The sequence below is a fragment of the Hemitrygon akajei genome, chromosome 3 (genome assembly GCF_048418815.1).
Source record: "Hemitrygon akajei chromosome 3, sHemAka1.3, whole genome shotgun sequence".
Lineage (NCBI taxonomy): Eukaryota > Metazoa > Chordata > Chondrichthyes > Myliobatiformes > Dasyatidae > Hemitrygon > Hemitrygon akajei.
This window is the reverse complement of record NC_133126.1, coordinates 161999743-162027153: the sequence shown is the minus strand read 5'-3', so window position 1 is coordinate 162027153 and position 27411 is coordinate 161999743. Positions and strand designations below refer to the sequence as shown.

The 27411-nt window shown below is 38.7% G+C and overlaps 1 protein-coding gene across 2 annotated transcripts in view; it reads left to right on the top strand.

The window, feature by feature from the left end:
• The window catches only part of dis3l2 (DIS3 like 3'-5' exoribonuclease 2), a 307005-nt gene that overhangs the window by 260910 nt on the left and 18684 nt on the right, over positions 1-27411 (top strand). For both annotated transcript variants that reach the window (XM_073041187.1, XM_073041186.1), the window contains exons 15-18: positions 5450-5633; positions 6827-6913; positions 10755-10902; positions 14133-14263. In XM_073041187.1, the coding sequence (XP_072897288.1) occupies positions 5450-5633; positions 6827-6913; positions 10755-10902; positions 14133-14263 (550 nt within the window). The remainder of the gene's footprint in view (positions 1-5449; positions 5634-6826; positions 6914-10754; positions 10903-14132; positions 14264-27411) is intronic.

Genomic DNA, 27411 nt, shown 5'->3' with positions numbered 1-27411 from the left:
GTACTATGGTCCTGAAAAACATTGTCTCATTTTTACTGTGTACTGTATCAACAGTTACGGTCAAAATGACAATAAAAAGTGACTTGACTGGACTTGATATTTCGTCCTTTCCCTTCATATGTTTTTTTTTATGTTTTCTGTTGGTTCCCAATCCTCTAACTGCCCACTAATTTTTGCTCTATTATATGCCCCCTCTTTTGCTTTTTATGCTCTTTTTGACTTCCCTTGTTAGCCACAGTTGCCTCATTCTCCATTTAGAATACATCTAATTTTTTCAGACAGTAGATAGGATTACATTCAAATTTTCTGCTTTTAAAATTCAGGACAGGAGTAGACCAGCTGACCTTCAAGCTTATCAGCCATTGATCAAGATCATGGGTAGAGCTTCATTTTAGCTGTATGTATCTGCACTATCCCCAAATCCCTTCACATCCCCAATATCCAGAAATGTAATGATCCCAATTTTTAATTGACTTCATGACTCCTCTTTCAGCATGGCAAATTCTAAAAAAAAATGCAGGTGGCAAGTTTTTGAGTACCAAATGGTCTGCTCTTGATTCTGAGACTCTTTGTTCCCAACTCCTCTGCCAAGACTAGTAAACTCCCTGAGTCCACCTTGTCAACCCCTGTAATTTTTAAAGATTCAATGAATTCGTCTCTCTTTTTATAAAACTAGAGAATGCAGGCCTCTCGGCATGTTACAAACTGACAACTAGGTCTGATAAACCTTCATTTCATTTCTTTTGTGTTCTGAATAGGGAGACTGAAATGGTAGGCAGTATTCCACAATGTGCATCTTTCAGGTATATTAAGAGGAGTACTGACAAGGGGTCTTAATACTACAATTATCAGTATATATTCTATTCATGATGATCTGACGCAGGAAATTTAAAGAGAGCTAAAATGTTTAGATCCAAGTCACTCTACAAAGGATTCATGCGTCAATGATCCAGCATTATTAACTTCCAAAAATAGCCACTTTGTTTTGTTACATAGTAGGTTCCAGTTAATTGGGATACATTGGGACTGGGAACATTTTGGCCCAATTAAGTGGCTGCCCCAAATAGCTGAAGTTTCATGGAAATAGTTAAAAAGGTATAAAAAGACAAACTGAGTAACAAATTATGTATTTAAATGAAATACGGAACAAAATAGAGCACTACCAACACTACTACAATACCATAAACTCTATTAGTTCCTCCTATATTATTAACAGAGGAATTTATCCAGTGTATGCATTGAACAAAATCAGTGCAGATAATGAACTGCCTTCAGACAATGTTATCGGTGATTACATCCTTCATTTTCATTGTAGCATTCAAGATGAGTGTCAATATGTCAATTCTTTGTAGTTCCTGACTTGCTGAGGAGGTGAAATCATCTCATTTTCACTCCTGACCATTTCTGGCCTCGCCAAGCCTGAATGTTTGAAACTGCTATGAGCAAAACAGTTTGGAATTATCTTACTGCTTATTTCACACCAGCTATTAGTGACAAAAATCACTGCTTTTTGAACACACTCACACACAACTGACACTATTTAAAAACTCTTTGCTCTAAGCACGGTATAGCGTGTAACAGCCACATAAGTGCGTGCAACTAACACTGGTTAGAGCCTGTTCGGCAATAGTCTCCTACCCCAGTTGGGGTACAGTGTCCCAAATAAACAGGGAACCCTGGCAATTTTCATGATTAGTTTTCAGTCTTTGAGAATTCTCCCAAATAAGTGGATGCCCCAATTAATCAAAAGCCCCATTATCCAGAATCATCTGCAGTTGCAAAGTTGTCCCAATTCCCAGTCTTGTCAGCGTTCCAAGGTCAATCACTACCTTGATTTCAAAGGCAGTTGCACTTGCTTGAAGGCATGAGTTAAGCTCTTCTATCTGTAGTTGGATATTTAGTGAAGGATGTGCTTGGTGTTGTGTTCAGGTTGTTGTTCATGATACACAGTACCCCGTGGATGCCCAGTTTGGAGCTGCCAGATCTGTTATTAATCTTATTTTGTACCATTACTTTACAAAAAACACAAGGAATGTGTCCTGTATGTGAAGATAGAATTCTGTATCCATATAGGCTATACATTGGTCACTTCTAACAATGCAAATTGCAGATAGATCTGCCACAGAGATAGGAGAGGGCAAGGTTAAGTAGATTTATCCCTTGTGTTGGTTCAATCACTGTGTACAACTCACACAGTCTGATAGTGCAGTGACAGTATAACAAATCCACATTTGGTAATTTTCCTGAACTGCCTGCCTAGTGTGTATTCGGTACCCGTGTTATTTTCAGTGCCTCTAAGTGTTGCTGAACATAGATAAACACATTCATAAGTGGTAATCAGTAGGTAGTAATCAAAAGGAGGTTTGCTTCCCTTCCAGGGACTTAATGTCATGGACTATGATATTGAGGATTGTCAGGGCTTGTATGCCCTGTTGGGTCTGTAATACCGGAAGCTAACATGTCTGGAAGGCAAGAATCTGTAGAACTTAGTCTATTAGTTGAGCAGACTGACTTGTTCATTCACTAAGCCAGTGAGGTTGGCTGACAGCCATTGTTCCTCTGCCTGCTCCTATGATCCTCTCCCACGCACAGATTTTGTTCATTTCTATTTACGAACAGTTCTCATGATTGGAACCCTGATATAACACCATAAGGCATCGGAGCAGAATTAAGCCACGTTCACTTCATCTAGTCCTTTCAATATTCAATAGGTTTCAATGAGACCTTGCCACTGCCCCCCCCCCCCCCCACCACCACCACATTATTCTATATTTGAGCAAGTACGGGCCTAGGGCCATCAAATTTTCCTCAAACATTAACCCTTTTGTTCCTGGGATCATTCCTGTGAACCTCCTCTGGCTCTCTCCAATGCCAGCACATCCTTTTTTAGGTAACAGTCCCAAATCTGTTTAGAACACTTACTTTCAAGTTGTTTAACTGCCATAGCTGCTGTTCTGGGAATTGAACTTGAACAGTTGCTTCAGTAACTAAACAGCTATGCCACAACTATAAGTTTTCGATGCAGTTGGAGAAGGTTCACTAGGATGATCCTGGGCTGAAGGGGTTGACTTATGAAGGATTACTCATGCATCTTTAGCAAATTGGAATTTGACTCGGTCACAGAGTCCTATAACATGGCAACAGGCCTTTTGGCCCAACTGGTCCATGCCAACCAAGAAGCTCATCTAAGCTAGTTCCATTTGCCTGCTTTTGGCCCATGTCCTGCTAAACCTTTCATCCATACATCTCTCTAGATGGAATATACCCATCCAGATTGATTGCCCAGTTAATATGGAAAATGGGAATTTCTTTCCTCAGTCTTTGGAATTTGTGGTCCCAGAGTACTGAGATTCGGTCTACAGGGCAATGAGGTGTTATGAGGAACAGGCGGCAAAATGCAGCTGAGGCCAGGATCAACTGGCAGATAAAACTTGAATGGTTGTCTGTCCTACTTCTATTATTCCCTATATCCACACATTCTTGTAGCAAATTGCAATGTCATTAGATACTGTATATGGTGCCACCGCTTATGATATAGTAATTTTATGACTTTGCGTTGTACTACTGCAGCAAAACAACAAATTTCATGTCATATAAGACAGTGATAATAAACCTGATTGTGATTCTGCTGCCATTATCCATGAGTCCTTCTCATTCTGAGACGAAGCACTATCTAGCACCATCTCGTGGTAATGTATTTGTCAGCACCAGAAATTCAGCTTACACAATAGCTCAGAAGTACGCATAACCTGATTAATCATAAACACAAATTAATTGTGACATTAATTAAAGCAAGGACAGTTCAGAAGGTAGCATAGCACAACATGATATCAAAATGTGCATTGGTGATATTGGTTGTCATTGTTGTTGCCTCTCAGTTCCAGTGACCTGGTCAACGGGTGCTGTCTGTACAAAGTTTGCACATTCTTTCCTTGACTGAATGGGTTTCTTCTCAGTGTACTATTTTCATCCCCACCTCCCAAAGATCTGCTGAAAGTTTAATTGGCTACAATAAATTCACCATTATTATAAGTTACTAGCAAAAATATTCAATGTGAGTTGAAATTTAACAATCGACTAAAAAAATTGACACTGTACAGTCAGTTATTGAAACAAGTTGGAAAGCATTTGAGATTTACTACCATGCTCTCTAGATGGGGAGGTATTAGCCGTACAGAGTTGAGAGATACAATTCCAGGTAGACAACGGTGCAATAAGTAATTTCTTTCAAAACAAGTGTGATCAACGTGCATTCATTACAGAATGTGCTGAGAGTGCAGAATAAAAATAGAAATCAGTTACTGTTTGGACAAGCATAAACTAATAAACAGAAAGTAGTACAGAATATTTAAAGGTAAACTGCATTCCATGAATTTCATCCAATTCATTTACCTAATGGAAATACAATGAAAACTGATGTCACTTTATGTATTTTCAAAAGCACTTAAATCATTAGCAAACATAAAACCCATGGGATTGAAGGAATAGTGGACTGTGGATTGTAAATTAATTAATTGACAGAATAGCTTAAACAGTAAAAAAAAAGTATGAATTTGGAGGATTAAGGAACAATGAGACTGAGTTTTTAAAGTAATTTTGGAAGTCAAATGGAGGTCTTTTTTTAAAATGAGGCTCTTGTTTTCATTCATGAATCTTTACAGTGTGGAAGAAAACAAGATATGTTTCAGGATGTATATTGTATAAATTTCTCTGATGTTAAATGTACTTTTGAAACCTTTTAATAGAACATAGAATAGTACAGCACAGTACAGGCCCTTCGGCCCACAATGTTGTGCCAACCCTTAAACCCTGCCTCCCATATAACCTCCCCCCCCCCACCTTAAATTCCTCCATATTCCTGTCTAGTAGTTTCTTAAACTTAACCTTCACAAAATGCTGTTAAGACTCTGGCATTCAGTTCTGGGCACCACACTTAAGAATGTCAAGGCTTTGGAGAGGATACAAAAGAGGCTTAATAGAATAGTACCAGGGAACGAATAATTTCATTTACCTGGTGAATGGTTTATTTTCTTTATAGATAGTGAAGGGGTGATTTGATAGCTGTGTCAAAATCTTGCTTGGTTATGAAAGTAAGGAGACCTGGCATACAGTGCTAAAAGAGGCAATAACCAGAAATGACATGTCAGGTTTTTGAATTGGGCAGAATTAGAAAGTTTATTTTTAGTACAGCAGTGTGAAAAGATGCTGGAAGTAATACCTTTGAAACTTAGATAACACTTGAAAAGTAAATGATTTGAAGGCAATAGGACATGGGAGTGACACATGAAAGGGGTGGATGTGGAATTACTTTAAAGACTACCAAAAGGGCACGTACAACAGTACAAAACATTCCTTTTGCTACATGGTTATATGATACTGTGGACGCATGTTTCCTTCTGAATACACGTTGTATTTTTGTAACTTTAAAAAAATGTTTTGTTCCTTCTAGATTGGTCGAAGAATTCATGTTACTGGCAAACATGGCTGTAGCCCACAGCATCTACAATTTATTTCCAGAGCAAGCTTTGCTACGTCGCCATCCGTCACCTCAAACAAAAATGCTCGATGATCTTATGAAGTTGTGTGATCAGCTGGGACTTGAAATCGACTTCAGCTCTGCAGGCGCATTGCATGTAAGTTTTGAGAAAATATTATATCTCTGTTTTCAAGTGTCTTTATGAATGAGATAAGGTTGCCAGGCCTGATCTAAGATATTTCTGATTATCTGATCAAATGACACCTATATAAGTGGTGTATTGGTAGCTATATAGTTTTTAATGAAACCTAACAGTGCAATCTTTGGTCCTGATATCAAAGCTCAAACATTGTCAAAATACTGAGGAAATGGCATTTTCTTTAAAAATTAAAGACAGTTTGCATCTCATTCCATAAGAGCAGTATTAATTTTTTTTATTTTAACTGGAGTTTTATACACTGAAGTGAACATTAGCTGTTTAATAATGCTTAAAGATGTTTAGTGCATGGTGATGATAATACTGAAAGTTAAACGTTCAGATGAAGAATTGATTATGATTGAATAGGTAAAGGTGAGTCAGAATGGGAGTATACTGATGAGCATGAACATGTATGTAGATAAAAATGAAAAAAGGTTTAAGTGTCCTTGACCTGTTCAAACTGCTTAATGTTTATAGCTACTAGATTGGATCACCGCCTATATTCAAACCGCCACCACCCACCCCACTCCACCCTATCTTTTCTAGCAAATGCAATTACTGAATGGAAGGAAAGAAATCAAAAAAAGGAAAAGGAAGACCGACATAATACCATTTCTGTCTCTTTCAGAATATCACAAAGTACTTAACACAAGTGAAGTACATATCAGTCAATAATGGATCGAATGAGGAAAACCACAGCTGCCTATCTGTTGTAATGAGCCCCCATAGATATTAATTAAAGGAGGTACTAATAATCTGTTTTAATGATATCAAATTTGGGATAAATATTGATCTAGATACCAAAGATAGCATACCTGCTGCTCTTTAAAACAGTGCCATTTTTTTCACCTTGTAGAATAAACAAGGCAAATGCTTATTGTCTCATTGAAAAAAATGACAGCTCCAGTAGCGTAGCTCACCCTTAATGCACTGATATTGTACTGGAAGAGCTTCTTGAGCCCAAGCACCTCTGATTCAGAGGTGTGGGTACAACCTGCTGAGAGGCACAACTGACAGAAGAAAAGTTCGTGTTCTGGTGGAAGTGCAAAGTTTTAGAAGGCATGAATTGATGTTAAAGAGACAAAGAAAAAAACTGGGTACAGAGAAGGTGTAAATAAAATAATTTTTTTTCCTTGTTGTTTGCAAAACAGATGAGCTTAAATAAAACACTAGGAACAGATCAATATTCTGTCGCTAGGAAAGAAGTTCTGACCCATATGTGTGCTCGACCAATGCAGGTATGCAAATGATAATCCATTTAACAGTAATGCAAATGATTATCCATTTAACAGTAATGTTAATTATAACCAGACTTTGCGTATATACATATATACATACTTATCAAAATATCATGAAACATTCTGCTTAAATATAGATTTATTTTGTAAAAAGATTGTTTGATAAAAAAGCATTCTGCTGTATCGTTTGTTGAAGGGTGATTATAACTGCCTGGTGTTGAGAATTATACTGCCCGCAAATTCTGTATGGATTTTGGCTAATAATGCAAATTCTGCATCCCTACATATGAATGTTTTGTTTCAAAAATTAGGATTTTTTTTCAAACAAATACATAAATTTATCACACCACATTTGAATATTGAAGGTACTAGATATTATAGTTATAATGTCTACCAAAGTTCATTATCATTCATCTACCAAAGTTCACTATCATTACTTTGTGACACAAGCAGAATTTTAGCATAAGAGGATTTAGAATGGAAATTCTGATTATTAATGATTCAGTGCTCACTAATGTGATTCTATCTGAAGTATTTACCACTAAATTCAAGGGAGTTGCCAGAACTTATGTGAATTGCACATTTTGATGTCCATTGATCCTGTTTATAGTTACTGTTCTATAGATTTGTTAAGTATACCCGCAGTAAAAGAATCTCAGGATTGAATCTGGTGACATGTATGTACTCTGATAATAAATTTTACTTTGAACATTGAATTGGAAGTTATTTTCAAACCAGTGCCTTCATAAAACATAATAACATTTTTGCAGTCAGATAAATAAAGACTGAATTTTCAGTCATGCACAAAAGCATAACAACTGCTTAACAAGCTATCTATTCAACAAAAAATGTGACAGTGACAGGAGTTTGAGAAATGAATAATTTTGCCACAGACATTGATGGATCATGGGGAATTTTATTAGCAGCAATAAACACAGTTGCCTCTCTGCATATTTTGGCCTGATATTTCCCTTTTGTGCTTCAGAATTTTAGTAGAGTTAAGGAAATGTTCATATGGTGGAAAACTTTAGTCAGATCATACTGGCTCAATCCAGAATCACTTCCCTCATTAACTCAATGTCTGTACTAAACTGATCTGGATGTGGAAGGACAATCAAAGCACTGATGCCTGCAGCATATTCTGAATATCTGCAGGGCATCCAGTGGTGTAGATTTATTTTAATAAAATATTTTTACTGTAAGCTATATTAGGTGCATTTTATTTTAAGTTGCAAAGGTAAATAGAAGGAATATTGCTTTTCTTAATGTCGGAATAGATACAAAATTATACAATTGTGTGGTAATTAAGATAACATATGATTTTGATTACATATCACTTCAAATGTGCCAAATTAGATTGGTTTATCAACAGTAAAACAATGAGTGGTATTTAGCACCTAGAATTCTTAAAACTGAATCAGTTGATTTAAGGAGAAGCATGTGAAAGAACGAACTCCATTCCCCACAATCATCAGTGTTTGCAAAGTAACTTGAACAAATTATTTGATTTCCTTCAGAGACATTGTGAATCCGCATCCTTCCTCACTCCTTTCATTGTTCTCATCCTCCATAAAGGCAGTTAGACTAATGTGGTATATACCAGAATGATAAATTAATAAAGTTGAAATCTCTTTTGCAGTAACTCAATAGACCACTAGAAAATGATGCTGGAAAGGTAGTAATAGTTGACAAACTTATGTCTTTTGTGTTAGTCTTCAGTATGCCAGAAATCCAAGTGTGTCATGAAAGAGAAGTGACTGTAGTTGCTATCATTAAGGAGAAGGTGCTTGGGAAGCGGAAGGTCTGTAGGTCTGGACCAGGTAGACTATACCCCGAGTTCAGAAAGAGTTAGTTGAAGAGATTGTGGAGGGATTAGTAATAATCTTACAAGAATCACAAGATTCTGAAATGGTTCTAGGGGGCTGGAAAATTTGAAATGTCACTCTTTAAGAGGCGAAAGAGGAAGAAAAGAAAATTATAGGCCAGTTAACCTGATGTTAGTGATTGGGAAGATGCTGGAGACCATTATTAAGGAATAGGTTTCAGGGTACTTAGAGACACATGATAAAATAGGCCAAAGTCAGCATGGTTTTCTTCAGGGGAGATCTTGCCTGACAAATCTGTTGGAATTCTTTGAGGAAATAACAGGGAGGATAGACAAGGGAGAGTCAGTGGATGTAGCACACTTAGATTTTCAGAAGGCCTTCGACAAGGTGTCACACATGAGGCTGCTTAACAAGATAAGAACCCATGGTATTGCAGGAGGTAAAGAGTGGGAATAAAGGTGGCCTTTTCTGGCTGGCTGCTGGTGACCAGTGATGTTCTGTGTGGGTTGGTATTGGGGCCACTTCTTTTCACATTATATGTTAACAATTTGGATGACAGAGTTGATGGCTTTCTGCCCAAGTCTAGAGATGATACAAAGACAGGTATAGGGGCAGGTATTGATGCAGAAGCAAGGAGGACTTGGATAGTTTTGGGAGAATGGGCAAATAATTGACAGATGGAATATAATGCCGTGAAGTGTATGGCCATGCACTTTGATAGAAGCAATAAAGGTGTAGACTATTTTCTAAACAGGGAGAAAGTTAAAAAATCTGAGATGCAAGGGAACTTGGTAGTGTTTGTACAGGATTCGCTGAAGTTTTCCTTGCAGATTGAGTTGGTGGTAAGGAAGGCAAGTGCAATTTTAGCATTCATTTTAATAGGACTAGAATATAAAAGCAAGGATCTAGTGCTAAGACTTTATAAGGCATTTGTCAGACTGCACATAGTGTTGGGAGCAGTTTTGGACTCCTTATCTAAGAAAAGATTTGCTGATATTCGAGGGGTCACAGAAGGTTCATGAGAATGATTCTGGGAATGAAAGGATTTACGTGTGAGGGGTGTTTGATCGCTCTGAGCTTGTACTCACTAGAGTTTAGAAGAATGAAGGGGGATCTCACTGAAGCCTATCAAATATGAAAGGCCTAGATAAAGTGGATATGGAGAGGAAATTTCCTATAGTGAGGGACACTAGGATGAGAGGGCACAACCTCAGTTTAGAGGGACGTCCATTTAGAACGGAGATGAGGAGGAATTTCTTTAGCCAGAAGATAGTGGATCTGTGGAGGCCAAGTCATTGGATATATTTAAAGTGGAGGTTGACAGGTTCTTGATTAGTCAGTACATCGAAGATTACAGAGAGAAGGCATGAGAATGGGGTTGAGAGAGATAATGAGCCATGATGAAATGGCACATCAGACTCAATGGACTGAAGGGTCTAATTCTGCTCCCACGTTTTAATGTCTTATTATCTTCTTGTTAATTTTTCGAATACGTGATTTTGATTATGTACTATACTTCTTCAATAATTAATAATAGTGTGGTTCCCCCATAATAACTGAATTTTAAAAATTTTTTCATGATCTACATGATTATAAGAATATTTATATTACTTGTTTAAATCTGTGCTCTTATCTATTGAAATTTTGAAAGTAAAATTCTCATTACTTGAGCATATCAACGGAAAAATCTAGCTTGCTATCTTTTTGATCTGTTGATTCAATGCAGCTTCAAAGGCAAAACTGGAACTTTTTTGTGCATGTTAAAACTGGAAAAGTATTCATTTGGGTTTAATCTCTTCACAAAAGACTTATAAAAATTTTTTGCATGATACAACTTGCTCTAAATCAGATTGTTTTTTCAGATCTTTAAACTGATTTAATTACTAAAAATACAAAGTATTCAGTTTGCATCTTTGTGCCTTTCTAATTTGATTTGATAAAATTGTATTTAAAGCATACAGTAAAATTAGAAATCAGGTCATAAATTCTATCAAGTTGGCTTAACCTCTTTCCAGATGGCACAGTATTTCTGCACTGGAGCCCTTCACGATGAAGCATTGTTCCGCCATTATGCACTCAATGTGCCTTTCTATACGCACTTCACTTCTCCTATTCGCCGTTACGCCGATATCATTGTTCACCGACTACTTGCTGCATCGATTGGTGAGTTGTACAGTCTTTGCTTCAGTTGAGTTTGTGTCTTGTGTGTGCTTGAGTGTATGTGTATCAAATGTATTGTCATGAATTAACTGAAAAGAACAGATCTCTAAGGTTTATATTTAACAAACACCATTTCTCGCTTAATATTTTTCCCAAGTCACTAACAACCATCGTCCCATCATCCTCTCTATAGCCTCTCTGTTCTGAACACTGAGGTTTATGGCACAGAAACAGGGCTAGTGGGCTGTTTATTCATGCTATCTAGATTACTCCACTCAGATATTCCTCCATAACTTTGTAAATTATGCTTCTTCGGGTACATTTTAATGGACTGATTCTGTTTCTACCTCCTCTGCCTTTTCAAATAATGAATTCCAAACTCTCATTGTTCTTGGTGATTTTATTTTTCTCAAGACTCCTCTAATCCTTCAATCAGTTAACTTAAAACCACTAGATACTGAATTCCCTGAAAAGAAAAATAGGCTCTTTCTGTTGTCTCCAATCCCTAAAGTTAGCAATAGAAATGCATCCTTAAGATCCTACAGCTCAAATACAAAGATCATCAACCTTCACAAGGGCAGTATCATCAGCACTGGAGCAGTCATCCTCATGTAACAAATATGCTCTAACCTGACACTGTGTATAAACTCCAGATTTTGAGCTGCCCTAACATGCCCTCTTTTCAAACATAGTAAGAGTTTTTTTGGTGATCATTGAAGGAATTTCTAAGTAAAAAAGGTGTAGACATCTCAAGTTGCAGAGAGCAAGATATCAATTATCCTCAGACACCAAATCTGCTGTCAGGCATTGGCCTGCTTGAAGAAGGACTGTAACCTCAATAAAGAGAAAATGAAAGGAGGAAAGCAAACTTAACCCCTGTAAACCAGGAAGCTAATCTCCAAGAAATGTTTACACCTTCTGCAGACTCCTGAATGATCGCAGAACCCATCAATAATTGTAGGCATCATCTTCATAAAACCATAAGACTTGGGAGCAGAATTAGGTAATTCAGCACATCGTGTCTCCTTTTCAAATTGAGAGATGACTGAGAGCAAAGTAGTCTTAACCTCTATATTTTGTACACCTCATTTAAATCTTCTCTCTTTCTTGTGTTTCAAAAATGAAACTGCGGTCAAATCAGTGCCCTTGTAACCAACAGTTCTCAAGTCCTGGCAACATTTTTTTTTTAAATCTTCATTTCGCTCCTTTAAGTGATATTACATACTCCCTGGTGTGTGTTGACTAGAACTGTATGCAGTACTTAGTCTGTGGCATAACTGGTATCCTGGCATGAACTTCCTAATTTTTTTTTGTGTGCGGCTTAGCCAATTAATGTATTTTCTTTGGTGTCTATTTACTTGTGCACCTACTAGACTTTTAACTAAAACCAGGATGAGAAAGCATATCACCCATCCTAACTACTGTGTTAGTTTCTTTTATCTTTGAGAATTGATTTTAAAGTTTTCTGACTTGTTGTTAAAGCTCTCAATGGTCTGGGACCCGAGTACATTACAGAATCGTTTTTGTTTTATAATTCTGCACAAGTTCTCAGGTTTTCTTCCGCCAGTCTCTTAAGTTTAAACAATCTGCCTCAAAAAATAATAGCAGGTCAGCTTTTTTGACCTGCACTGCTAAACGGTGGAATGCAATACCTAGGGCTATAGGGATACGAACTCAGCTTTTTAAAATGCCAGCTCAAAACCTACTTACTTAAACTTGATTTTAACTAACATCTTTTTGACTTCTATTTTCCCGTTTATTTTTATTTTATTTTTTAATTTTATTTTCATGTTTGCACTTTATTCCATTGTAAAGCACTTTGAACTGTATCATTTGTATGAAAAGTGCTCTAAGAATAGGTTGTTATTATTATTACCGACAGGGATCTGAGGATGTGCAGTCCAAGATTCCTTTCATTTTCTACATTTCTTAAATTCCAGTGATTTACCATTTATTCCCTTGCTCTGTTTGCCCTCTCCAAATGCACTACCTCACACAGATGCAGCTACAATTCCATTTGCAACTTTTGTGCCCACTTCATTGAACATACGGTTATACACCTGCAGCCAAGCTTCCATCCATCTGACTGTACTGCCAGTTGGTATCATCAGTGAATATTCCTATTATCACCCTAAATTAGGTGTAATATCATTGAAGGGTCATCAGCCTGAAACATTACTTCTGCTTCTTCCTCACAGCTGCTGGCAAGGTTGACAATTCCAAACAGTTTCTATTTTTATTTCAGAGTGCTAGAATCCACAGAACTTTGCTTTTGTCTCGTCCACATTTAAATTGTAATTTCAAATAAAAGATGTTGAATATAAAAATATTCAACATTTGAGAGTTGAATGTTTTTATATTCAACACAATTTATATTGCAAGAGGATCCTCATTTCCTTTCACACCAAGCTATTCTCAATTTTTTTTTGGATCAATGTCAGGTTCCTTGATATTTTAGATCTGAAATATACTGGCATTGTTACACATTTGCAATTATTTGTAATATCATTTCTAAATCATTTCATTTGTTTGATTTCCTTTAGTCTTTGTAAGAAAAGAGTTGGATATTGTTTCTGTTTTTGAGTGGATCATGGATCGGGTGCTCAATTTTATTTGAGCCTCTCCATATACAAGTCTTGTTTCACTTGGAACTGATATGCTGTGCAACAGCTACACTTTCCTTGACCACCTAGATCACTAACAATTATGCCTGAAAGTAGAGATCAGAAAATATATTTCTACAAATAATATTTTGCTTGATGGCCCTATCTATTACATATTTGCTTAAATCTTCTCTTAATATACTGGCTAAGTAAAATTCGTCTTAATGAAATAAACACTACCATAAGTTACAAAGCTAACGTTGAACATTTTTCCACTGGCAAACTGGTGATTTCATCTCATATCTTATTATCCATTAAACATATTGTTCTCATGGTTTGATTTCTTAACTAACTGCAAGTGTCAAGGAACTGCTAAATCAAAGTATAAATGTAACCATGTGCATATTTTATCAATTGAGGTGTGCATAATTATTTGAAAGACTGTACCAAATAAATTATTACTCTTTATAAATGTCATTTTGTGGTATGTTAGCCAGTGGAATAATTAGCTATTTTTATAAACAGCAGAAACCCCGATAATGAAGCTACTGTTGAGCATTTTAACATTATAATTGTTGATTTAAAACTGACTTTAATATTAGCTGGTATCTGGATTATGTTTTTCTTTAGGTTCTGCTCAACAGGTTAGCTTTAATAAAAATGAAATTCAGAAACAAGCTGAACATTGCAATCAGAAAAAAAGTGCTTCGAAGAAAGTGCAAGAGCTTAGCACAGACATATTTTTCTCTGTTTTTGTGAAGGTAAGAATACCGGAATTACTTATTTGATGCCTCAGGCTGTTTTCTTAATGACAGTTGCAACAGGAACAGAGGAATAGGGAATCAACTCAGTATGAAGTCAACCTATCAAGAGAACATGTTCATGGAGCCAGGCCCAGGCAGCAATTGTTCTTTGAGCCTGGTCCATGTTAGTATTTGCTGACAGAAATGAGTACAGATTTGTCTTCTTGCCTTGTAATGTAGGCCCTGCCTAACAGCACCTGCTAATCATTGTGATTTCAGCTGCTGCATGCTGCAAGTTGATTGTAGCCAGGGATAATACTATTAGTAATAAGACTCTGGTGTTGAAGGGTGACAGAACAGGATACATTTTTGGGAAGTAAAGTTAGAGAAAAGTTAGCAGAAACCACAAGCAGTTCCACTAGAAAAAAAAAGGCAGAAACTGCATTGAGTGGTCAAAGTTTAATGCCATCTTTAGACTGTAAGTGTAGAGAAAATATGCGAGAGAGTCAAGTTGGACTGAGTCAGTTGAAGATGGAAATTAATACCAGGGAGTAATGAAAGTCTGATTCAGTTACACACGGTTGGTAGATCCAACCTCTATGTCTATTGTTTTTAATACATCATAAAGTTAATTACTGGAGATATTCACTCATTAGTCCCTATCACCAGCACTTGCAAGCATATGCTAACTATTTAAGGTAATGACTCTGCATCAGATCTCTCATCTCTGCTGTTCTTCAGGTTGTGGCATGTTGGACTTACCCACCTTTTCTTACTCCAGTGTTGGTGCTATACCTTTAGCTCTGTAGGCCTTGAGTGCCTTCTCTGAACGTCACTATCCTTCATATGTTATTATTGCTAAATATTTAGAAACATAGAAAACCTACAGCACAATACACAAAGTTGTGCCGAACATGTCCCTACCTTAGAAATGACCAGATTTACCCATTCCCTCTATTTTTCTAAGCTCCATGTACCTATCCAAAAGTCTCTTAATAGACCCTATCGTATCCGCCTCCACCACCGTTGCCGGCAGCCCATTCCACACACTCACCGCTGAGTAAAAAATTTACCTCTGACATCTCAAAAAAAAAACTTACCCCTGACATCTCAAAAAAATTTCTTAGACCATCTTATCATTAGGATATTTAAAGTAGCCATACCAATTTGCTACACCAATCCTGTTGTTCATCAGTTGATGTCTGTTAGTTTAATTCTAACATTAATAATTTATTTGTTGTGTTTATCGAGATATTGGATGATCCAGTTTATATGAAAACAAGATGTTGATTAATCCACAAACAAGAGAAAATCTGCAGATGCTGGAAATCCAAGCAACACACACAAAATGCTAGAGGAACTCTGCAGGCCAAGCAGCACCTGTGGAAAAAGGCACAACTGACATTTCAGGCTGAGAACCTTTGGCTGGATGGTGTCCTGCCAAAGGGTCTCGACCTGAAAGTTCGACTGTACTTTTTTTTTTTACATAGATGCTACTTGGCCTGCTGAGTTCCTTCTGCATTTTTGTGTGTGTTATCTTGATTAATCCACTGTGCCCCAACTTTTAAATCTGCTTTTGCTAGTACTTGTGAAATTCTAGCTAATAATGTTACAAATGTCCAGGATTGGACTTACTACAGTAATAGATAGATGTTTCAAATATTTTGAACAGATTCGGAATTTCTCAGCCAATAGAACATGTTGGACAGGTTAAGGGCATGTAAGGGATTATGGAGGAGGCTAATGCACTGGGAACTGAGTTTAAGAGCATTCTATAGGGGCAGTTAAAGTCTTATTCTCTTAAGCCTCTCTCATCTATCCTGCTACTACCCTATACTAATTCTGATACTCTTATATTCCCTCGACTTAAGAATGATTTTCCAAGGTATTTTTCATTCTTAAGCATTCAACACCACTTGCCAATAATCACAAATCACCATATTTTTTCCAAATGACCAGAATCACTTAAAGCCTGGAGGTGCTTCCAGATCCCCACATCTGTCACAGAGTTGTCCAGCACAGAAATAGACTCCTTGACCTGCCACATCTATAGTTTTCAGTGCAAAAGTTTTCGGCACATACATATATAGCTAGGGTGTCTTGAGTTTTGCAGTGTCAAAATGGAACAGAAAGTGAGTTTGTAAATCTAGCAGGAGCAAAGGATTTTGGGAGTGACAAGAGTGGAGTCCGTGGGACGGGTGTGGGTCAGGTGGCAGAGTCATAGTTCTGGGGTTTGGGGGTTTAGTTAGTGTGGGTGCAGGAACACCCAGCCCTGAGGCACCAAGTAAAGTCATTTGATTCCAAACAATTAGTTTATTGATCATTACAGAATGTCCCTTTGGTGCTTCCCACTCACTCCCCTTTACCCAACTATGATTCCCTTCTCCCTGCCCCCTTCCCACAGAGACCCATATCAGAAACAGGTTTATCACCAATCACATATGTCATGGCATTTGCTTTTTTTGTGTCAACAGTACAGTGCAATGCATAAAATTACTACAGTACTGTGCAAAAGTCTTAGGCACCCTAACTATGTGTTTGTGCCTAAGACTTTTGCACACAGTACTGTATGCCAACCTTTTTGTCCATTTATAGCTGTGGTTCCCAAAGTGGGCTATACTGCCCAGTCCTGGGTGTGATAAAGATAAAAAGGGCAGTGGGAGGTGCTCAGTAGCAAGGGGGGGGGGGGGAGAGATTGCAGGCTTTTTAATATCAGAAATGAATTACTTATTCTGAACATTTGATCCTCAGTGCCTCATAGTTGATTACAGTGATCACGTAGTCACGTTGTTTCTCTTAGACTTTGCTCGAAGTGCATTATAGCTGTTGAAAAGCAATGTGACACTTCTATCTTTGGTGTATCATGAGAAATCTGCACTGAAGCAATCCAGGCTTTGCCGGCACATTTTTGCTGTTCGTTACTAGTGTTAGCTAGTATGATTTCCAGACTCTTATCAGGCAGTGACTCAGTTGCTGTGAATTAGGTTATAGCTTTGAATGGAGTAAAGTTCAGAATCTGCCCTTTCAAATTGTCCTGGCAGCATTTCTCTAGTCCATAGCCCAACTAAGATATTGCTGCCCCACTTTATGCATCTTTAGGCAAAGAGACAGATTTTGCCTAAGCTATGATGAGGTTGGACTTAACCTATAGTTGATTAACCATAGTCATTTATCCATCATTAACCCATCATGAAAATGTCTACAGACCAAACAAAACAGAAGTGTAGACAGCATAGTGTGGAGTATCTGAAATATGGACTTATACCAGCACCAAACAATCAGTAGCCAATGTGTCTGTTGTGTGAAAAAAGATTTTTTCAAATAAGGCAATTAAACATCCAGTCCCCTTTAACATTTGAAGAGAATATACTCTGATAAAGCAAAGAACTTTCAAGTCACTTCATGAAAATTTTAAAGAACTGAAAACACTTCAAAACATGCCTGCCAGCACTTCACAACAAAGCAGTAAAACACAAAATGCTGGAGGAACGCTGCAAGCCAGGCAGCATCTATGGAAAAAAAAAAGTACAGTGGACGTTTTGGGCCAAGACCCTTAAGCAGGACTGGAGAAAAACTTGAGTAGATTTAAAAGGTTAGGGAGGGGAGAGAGAAACACAAGATGATGAGTAAAACTGAGAGATGGAGGGATTAAGTAAAGAGCTGGGAAATTGGTGAAAGAGATATAGGGCTGGAGAAAGGGGAGTCTGATAGGAGAGAACAGAAGGCCATGGAAGATAGAAAAAGGGGAGGAGCACCAGAGGGAGGCGATGGGCAGGTAAGGGGATAAGATGAGAGAGAAAAGGGGATGGGGAATGGTGAAAGAATGGGAAGGGGGACTTTACTGGAAGTTCGAGAAATCGATGTTCATACCATCAGGTTGGAGGTTACCCAGACGGAATATAAGGTGTTGTTCCTCCAACCTGAGTGCAGCCTTATTGCGACAATAGAGGAGGCCATGGATTGACATATCAGAATGGGAAGTAGAATTAAAATAGATGGCCACTGGGAGATCCCGCTTCTTCTAGCGAAATGGATTTCCAGCATCTGCAGATTTTCTCTTGTTTGTGATCTGACAAAAAAATGTGATGGTTTGCATGCTTCATACAACATTTCATTGCAAAATCTGGAAAGCCCAATGCAATTGCAGAAGAACTGATTCTGCCAGCAGTAAGGAAAGTTTTGCTTAAGTCACCATACCAAATCATTAAAGCAATTCCACTCAGCGACAACTCTGTTTGAAGGCAAATAGATGGAAGGCCTGAGAATGTGGACAACACATAGTGCAATGTACTTAAGACAACAGAATTTGCTCTGCAGTTGAATGAGTCAGCTTTGCCAGGCAATGAATCTTTGTTTCTTGGTTATATAAAAATTAAAGCATGGTTCAAAAGTTATTTTCAAGAGGACTAGAAACAGATGTGAAGGAGGAGTCAATATTTTGGGTAGTTGGGCAATTTTTCAAAGAGAAGGCCATATCGCTCTCTAACGTTCCTGCTTGTGTAACAGATGGGGCACCATCAATGACAAGACGCCACCATGTTTTATTACTTTTCTGAAAAAAGCTGTTCCTAACTGTGTAATTCACAAAAAGCCATAGTGTTTGGCTGCACAAATCTTTAAATACTGTTATCACAGTGGTTATTAAAATCAAATCCCATGCTCTTAATTCAAGCCTAAAGATTGTTCAATGTCTTTTCCAGTACACAAGTGTAAAAGGGAACAAAATAATTGTTCCTACAAATCCATTGCAGCACAACTGAAGCACAATAAGATAAAGAACACAATAATAAAAAACCACATCAGTACCTGTACATAAAATAGCATCTATACATAGAATGATTGTATATCCATCAAGTGACGCTAGACACAGGAGCATCTGTACGTAAGGTGACTGACAGGAAGTGATAAGGTAGTGGTGGTTGAGGTTATGGAGAGTTGGATTAATGGATGGAGATGTAGATCAGCCTTATTGCTTGGAGAAAGTAACTGATTTTGAGTCTGGTGACCCTGCTACATAGCCTATTATTGAGTATTTAAGGAGCTTTGTATTGAGAATGATGAACAGTTCGGATGCTTGCTGTTACACACTGTATTGTCTGTTCTGTTGTACATGATGTTTATTACAAATTATGATAAATTGCACATTCAGATGGAGATGTAATGTAGATTTTTACTGCTCATGCATGTGAAAGATGTAAGAGATAAAATCAATTCAATTCAATTCAGATGGCTCTTAACAGTGTCTCAATCAGATTCCTTTTATGTGCTTTTTTGAAACTGTAATGAAATTATTTGAAGACTGGAATGCTTCATTCAATAATCAAAACAAGAATATTAAGCATGACATTGCTTATTTGTCAGAATTATTTGCAAAGTTTAATGAAATCAATCTTCAATTGCAAGGATATGATGTGAATCTTATTAAAGTCAAGCCAGTCATCTCCACATTTCTGTCCAGGTTAACCTTATTTAAGTGCAACATTGGCCAGTGTGACCTTTTCCAATTTCTGGGCCTCTGAATTTTTATTTATTTATTGAAATACAGTACAGAATAAGTACTTTCTGCCCTTTGAACTGCACTGCCCAGCAACCTCCGATTTAACCCTAGCCTAATCATGGGACAATTTAGAATGACCAGTTAACTGACCAACCAGTAGGTCTTTGTACTGTGGGAGAAAACTGAAGCAGCTGGAGGGAACCCTTGCGATCATGGGATGTGGTATGGGAGCCAAGGGGCAGTAACCCAAAAAAGCATGGGAACCACTGATCAACACTAATCCCATTTGTCCTCATTAGACCGTAAGAATATAAAACTTAGGTGCAGAATTAGGCCACTCGGCCCATCAAGTCTGCTCCACTCTACCATCGTGGCAGATTTATTATCCCTCTCAACCCAATTCTGAAGCCTTCTGTCTGTAACCTTTTGCACTCTGACCAGTGAAGGACCTCTCAACCTCCACTTTAAATGTACTCAATGACTTGACCACTCCAGCCATCAGTGGCAATGAATTCCACAGATTCACCACCCTCTGACTGAAGAAATTTTACCTCTTCTCTGTTCTGAATGGATGTTCCTCTATTCTGAAACAATATCCTCTGATCCTAGTCTCCCACACTTCAGGAAAATTCCTCTCCACATCCACTCTCTCTAGGCCTTTAAATTTTTGATAGATTTCAATAAGATCTCCCTTCATTCTCCTCAACTTCAGCAAGTACACACCCAGAGGCTTTAAACACAGCTCATAGTCTAACTCTTTCATTCCCAGAATTATTTTTGTTCACCTCCTCTGGACCCTCTCTAATGCCATCACATCTTTTCTAAGATAAAGGGTCTGAAACTGCTCATAGTACTTCAAGTGTGGTCTGATCAATGCCTTATAAAGCCTCAGCATTACACCTTTGTTCTTATATTCTAGTCCCCTCAAAATGAAAGTCAGTATTGCTTTTTCCTTCTTTACTACTGACTCAACTTGTAAGTTAACCTTCAGGGAACCCTACACAGACTCAAAAGTTCCTTTGCACCTATATGATTTTTGAATTTACTCCCCATTTAGAAAAATACTCTACACTTTAATTCCTTCTACCAAAGTGCACGACCATGCACTTCTCTACACTATATTCCATTAGCCACTTCCTTGCCCATTCTCCAAATCTGTCTAAGGATTTTTGCCAAACTCCCTGGTCTCTCAACACAACCTGCCCTTCCACCAATCTTTGTATCACCCGCAAGCTTGACCGTAAAGCCATCATTTCTATCATCCAATTCGTTGACACATAGATGAAAAGAAGCAGTCCTCACGCTCTTTCTCCTTAGTAATAGCAACTACACTGACTTGATGGAAATGAGAAAGATTCTTTGGGTTTCAAAGGCAAGAGCTCTGGACACACAGTGTTAAATAATAAGGAGTTTATTTACAAGGGGAGAAAAAGCTTGGGAGCAACACCAGTGGCTACAATATTCGCACAAACGCACTTAGAACAGACGAGCGTGGGAAAAGTCAGGTCGGCAGTACAATACACAGGAACATGGTGTGGGGACAGAGTACAGGTACACATACAAGCAAGGGAAAAGTAACTACAATACCTGCCACCCCTTGACTATGGGCAGGCACAGCTCTTTGCTAAAAGGACAACAATAAACACTCCGACAACCCTATTCAATGCACAGCTTACCACGTGTCTCCAGCGCTGTTCTGCAGTCTTCAGCCTGGAGTGAAGCAGGGTGGTCCCTTGAGGATGGTAAAAAGAGAGCAAGCTAAGTGCATGTAGCACCCTTTATAGGTCAGGAGGGCTGGAGGGTCCAGCCCAGGTGATTCACCAGGGTCCAACGGCTTGGTGCTAGACAGGTTAATCCAATTAAGGTGGCAATGGTTGAGTGTGCATTGATTAGTTGGGAGGGGTGAAATGTTGACTGGCAGGTGGTGTGACTTCGGACCAGGTGAGAGCAGTGCTATCATGTGACAGGCACAGCTCTCTGGATACAGGTGCACTCTATTTCTGCCATACTGCTGGTGTCTTCCACAGTGAAGACTGAAGCAAAGTACATATTAAGTTCAACGGTCATTTCTTTGACCCCTATTGTTACCTCTCCAGCGTCATTTTCTGGCAGTGGGTGTTCTGTCCACACTTATCTCTTTTACTCTTTATAAATCTGTAAAAACCTTTATTATCCTCTTTGATATTATTCAGTAACTTACCTTCATATTTCATCTTTTCCCTCCTTATAGTTTTTTTTAATTGCCCTCTGTTGGTTTTAAAGCTTCCCAATCCGCCATAACTTCCCACTAATTTGTGCTCTACTATGCGCCCTCTTGTTTGCTCTTTTGCTGTCTTGGACTTCGTTTGTTAGGAACGATTGCCTTATCCTTCCTTTAGAATGCTTTTTTTTCATCGGGATGTATCATCCTGCACCTTCCAAATTGTCCCCAGAAATTCCAGCCATTGCTGTTCTGCCATCATTCCTGACAGTGCCCCCTTCCAATTAACTTTGGCCAGCTCCTCTCTCATACTCTTGTGATTCCCTTTATTCCACTGCAATATGGATACTTCTGACTTTATCTTATGCCTCTCAAACTGCAGAGTGAATTCAATCATACTATGATCACATCTCCTAAGGGCACCTTTACCTTAAGCTCCCTAATCAAATCTGGTTCATTCACATCACCCAATCCAGAAGTGCCTTTCCTCTAGTGGGCACAACCACAAGCTGCTCTAAAAAAAAATCATCTCATAGGCATTCTACAAATTTCTCTTTCTTGGGACCCAGTATCAACCTGATTATTCCAATCTACCTGCATATTGAAATCTCCCATGACTATTGTAAGATTGCTGTTATTACATGCCTTTTCTATCTCCTGGTGTAATTTATATCCTACATCCTGGCTACAACTCAGAGCCTATCATGTAACTCCTATCAGAGTCTTTTTACCCTTGCAGTTTCTTAACTTTACCGGCCAGGATTCTACATCTTCAGATCCTATGTCACCTCTTCCTAATGATTTGATTTTATTTTTTACCATCAGAGCCACCCCACCCCCTCTGCCCTCCTGCCTGCCCTTTCAATACAAGGTGTATCCTTGAATATTAAGCTCCTAACTATGATCTTCTTTCATCCATGACTCAGTGATGACCACAGATCATACCTTTCAGTCTCTAACTTCACTGCAAGATCATCGTATTTATTCTGCATATTGCATGCATTCAAATATAACACCTTCAGTCCTGTATTTGTCCCCCTTTTCAATTTTGCCCTCATGTTACACTTTAGCTCATCTCACTTACTGCGACTTGCCCCTATCGTCTGCCTATCCTTCCTCATGGTCTCGCTATACAATGCTTCCAACCAGAGGAACTACACCCTAGGGTTCTGAAAGAGGTAGCGTTAGAGATTGTGGTGGCAGTAGAAATGATCTTTCAAACATCATTGAACTCTGGCATAGTGCCAGAGGTCTGGAAAACTGCAAGTGTCACTCCACTCTTTAAGAAAGGAGCAATGCAGCAGAAAGGAAATTATAGACCAGTTAGCCTGACCTCACTGGTTGGGAAGATGTTAGAGTCAATTGTTAAGGATGATGTGATAGAGTACTTGGTGACAAGATAGTACAAAGTCAGCATGGTTTCCTTAAGGGAAAATCATGCCTGACAAACCTGTTGGAATTCTTTGAGGAGATTGCAAGTAGGATAGATGAAGGGATGCAGTGGATGTTGTATATTTGGACTTTCAGAAGGCCTTTGACAAGGTGCCACACATGAGACTGCTTACCAAGTTATTGCCCATGGTATTACAGGAAAGTTACTAACATGGTTAGAACATTGGCTGATTGGTAGGAGGTAGCGAGTGAGAATAAAAGGATCCTTTTGTGGTTGGCTGCCAGTGACTAGTGGTATTCTGCAGGGGCTGGTGTTGAGACCATTTCTTTTTATGCTGTCGATAAATGATTTGGATGATGGAATGGATGGCTTTGTTGCCAAGTTTGCAGATGAATCGAAGATTGGTGGAGGGGCACTAGTATTGAGGAAACAGGTAGGATGCAGAAGAACTTAGATAGATTAGGGGAGTGGCCAAGAAAGTGCCAAATGAAATGCAATGTTGGAAAATGCATGGTCATAAACTTTGGTAGTAGAAATAGATGTACAGACTATTTTTTAAATTGGGAGAAAATACAAAACTCTGAGATGCAAAGGGACTTGGGAGTCCTTGTGCAGAGTGCCCTAAAGGTTAACTTGCAGGTTGAATCGGTGGTGAGGAAGGCAAGTGCCATGTTGGCATTCATTTCACGAGATCTAGAATACAACAGCAAGGATGTGATGCTGAGGCTTTATAAGGCACTAGTGAGACCTCACCATGAGTATTGTGGACACATTTGGGCTCCTCATCTTAGAAAATACGTTCTGGCATTGGGGAGGGTCCAGAGAAGGTTCACAAGAATGATTGCAAGAATGAAAGGATTATCATTTGAGGAACGTTTGATGGCTCTGGTTCTGTATTCACTGGAATTCAGAAGGATAAGGGGGGGTCTCATTGAAACCTTTCGAATGTTGAAAGGCCTAGACAGAGTAGATGTGGAAAGGATGTTTCCCATGGAGGGAGATTCTAGGACAAGAGGGCACAGCCCCAGGATAGAGGGGTAACCTTTCAAAACAGAGATGCAGAGAAATTTCTTTAGCCAAAGGGTGGTGAATTTGTTGCCACACGCGGAGGCCAGGTTGCTGGGTATGTTTAAGTCAGAGCTTGATAGGTTCTTGATTGGGCATGGCATCAAAGGTTACAGGGAGAAGGCTGGGACCTGGGGTTGAGGAGGAGAAAGAAAAAGGATCAGCCATGATTGAATGGTGGAGCAGACTCAAGGGGCTGAATGGCCTAATTCTGCTCCTATGTCTTATGGACTTGTATACTGATTGCCCCATCCTCAATCCTATCACTCCAGTTCCCATCCCCCTGAACCTTTCCCAACTGCTGTAGCAAACCTGCCTGCAAGGATTAGGTTGACATCTGTTCAAGTGCATATTTCTAGTGATTCCTAAACATTGTGAATTATATCTAATTTCACCACTGCCACTGCCAGTGAGTTCCAGATACAGGTCCTCTCTAGGTTACAAATGCCCAATACATAGGCAACCCTTACCTAAAGATGAGTCTTCCAAAGGAGGTAAAAATTGACTTTCTGGCTGCTGCCAGCCTGTGAGTATCTTTTGCCAAAGTGAGAATGGAATATTTCCCTGTGACTTTTCTCCCACCCACAACCACACCCCACTGGAAGTCACTACATTTGGGAGTTGGGTTGAACAGAGCAGAGTAGACTCCACCCCTTGCTCACTGCGTTTGTGAGGTTGGCTAGTGGCCAGCCACTCCTCCCCGACCTGCTCCCTTTCCTGTCACATCTGCGTCTGTATAGAAAACAGACCTCTCAGTGCTCTGACTTGCTCATTTCTTCCCCTCCCAATAACTTGGGTTATCATCAGTTCTCAGGACTGGAACTTTGAAATAACCTAGAGACTGCCTCCATCTGTGTAAAAAACAAAACCTCTCCCCTCAGGTCCCTGTAATTCAACTTCTTCTCACCATCAACCTATCCCCTTTTGTTTCTGATGCCCACACCATGAGAGAGAGATTGCGACTCTTCTGATCATTCAGAATAACTATCAGGTCATTTCTCAGGGAAAACAAGCCCAGCCTATCCAGTCATTACCCATAATTGTAGTCTTCTCATCCAGGCAACATCCTGATGAACTTCCTCTGCACTCTTTCCAGGGGAACAGCATCCTTCCAATAATGTGGTGGCCAGAAATGCACATGATACTCCAAAAGTGGTCTAACCAGTGTTTTGTAAAATTGCCAATCCTTCCCTGACTGCCTTCTTGCTCCAGATAAAGAATGCCTTGGGATTCTCCCTAATCTTTCTTGCCAAGCAAATTTGTTGGCTCCTTTTTGCCCCCGTAATTTCTTTCTACTCCTTCTGTATTCATCAAGAGACTTGCTCAATTCCATTTGCCTATACTTACCACATGCTTCCATATTTTCCTGATCAAACATCAATATCCTTTGTCATCCAAGGTTCCCAAATCTTGCCAAATATGCTACCCTGAATTCTTACTAATATTCTTTTGAAGTCTCCAACATATCAGAAGTCATTTGACTTATGAACATCTGCTCTCAGTCTACTTTTGCCAGGTCCTTTCTTATGCCATTCAAGCAGTTTTACTCCAATTCAACACCTTAACCTGAGGATCAATCTTATTCCTTTCCATAGCTACCTTGAAACTTACAGAATGATAGTCACTGTTCTAAAATGTTCCTGCACCAACACTTCCACAGCATACCCAATCTTATTTGTAAGATAAGGACAAGCCTAGCCACTTGTCTGGCCAGAATAATTAAATATTTTCCAAAAAACTCTCTGGTGCACTGATCAAATCCTGCCCCATCTGAACTCCTTGCACTAAGACAATCACTGTTAAATTAAAAAATGTTAAGATCTTTCTTTACAATAACCCAATTGTCCTTGCACCTTTCTGCAGTTTGCTTACATTTCTGTTCTTCTAATTCCCGCTGCTATTGGGAAATCTGCAGTACAACCTTCACAAAACTTTTATACCTCTCTTTTTCCATATGTCTTTAGTGGACAATTCCATGAGTATATCCACTAATTAATATTGTTATTTCTTTTCTTTTTTTGCATGTCTCTGCCATATCTGACATATCTATACCCCAGAACATTAAGTTCCCAGTCCTGCTCTTTCCTCAAACACATTTCTGCAATTTTAATAATATTGTAATTCTAAGTGATGATTCATGCCCTGAGCTCATCTGATTGAATTAATTATGAAATTAGTTATAACTTTTAGTTAAGAGAATTACTTACTGTCCATTATGCCTCAGGTATTCAGGGCAGCAATGAAGGTCCTCCATCTCAGGCAGCGTTCAGGACTTCCTACGTCATGTCCATAGCTTCCCCTCAGTTTTCACTGCTGTCAGTCATGCAAGTCCCAGATGAAGACTCAGGAATATGGTCAAACTCAGATCTAGAAGGGTTCCTCATTGCTATTTCTATAACAATTTTGTTTTACCAGTCAGGGTTGTTAGCTCTGAGCTGAACCCCCAAACCTGGAGGACTCTTAGACTCTCAGTCCAGCTTCTACCTTTTGACCTGTTTGGCCTTGGTGACCCAAAGCCAAAGCATAAAGCCTTGATTCCAACCAATGTAGCTGTCTGGGTTATTGAGGCACACAAGCCTCCAAACTACAACAAGGTTGTGGTCCTTTTGGAGATTTAATAGAGTTAACAACAGCGTAGATTTGAAGTTTTCGTTAATAACTACAGCAGTATTCCCTGAGAGTTAAATTAATCATGTTTTTCATTGATTGAAATTTATTTAATTTTTCTATAGTCAAAAATAATTTATTACCACTTTAGATCTTTCTGAATGTTAGACTACTTCTGAATAGTCAATGAACTTCATTTTCAGCAAATATTCATGCTAAGAGCAAGTATTTTAGTGGGAAGCTATTTTATGCATGTTTACTCATTGTAGAGATGCTTTTGTTATATTTGATATTCATATCTTTAATGCTTGCTACACACCTAATCTATCAGTTCTGGGATATGGCATCAGCAGCCTAAAATCACACGACCTTTATTTGTGTGAAGTGGATTTTGTTAGTCAGTG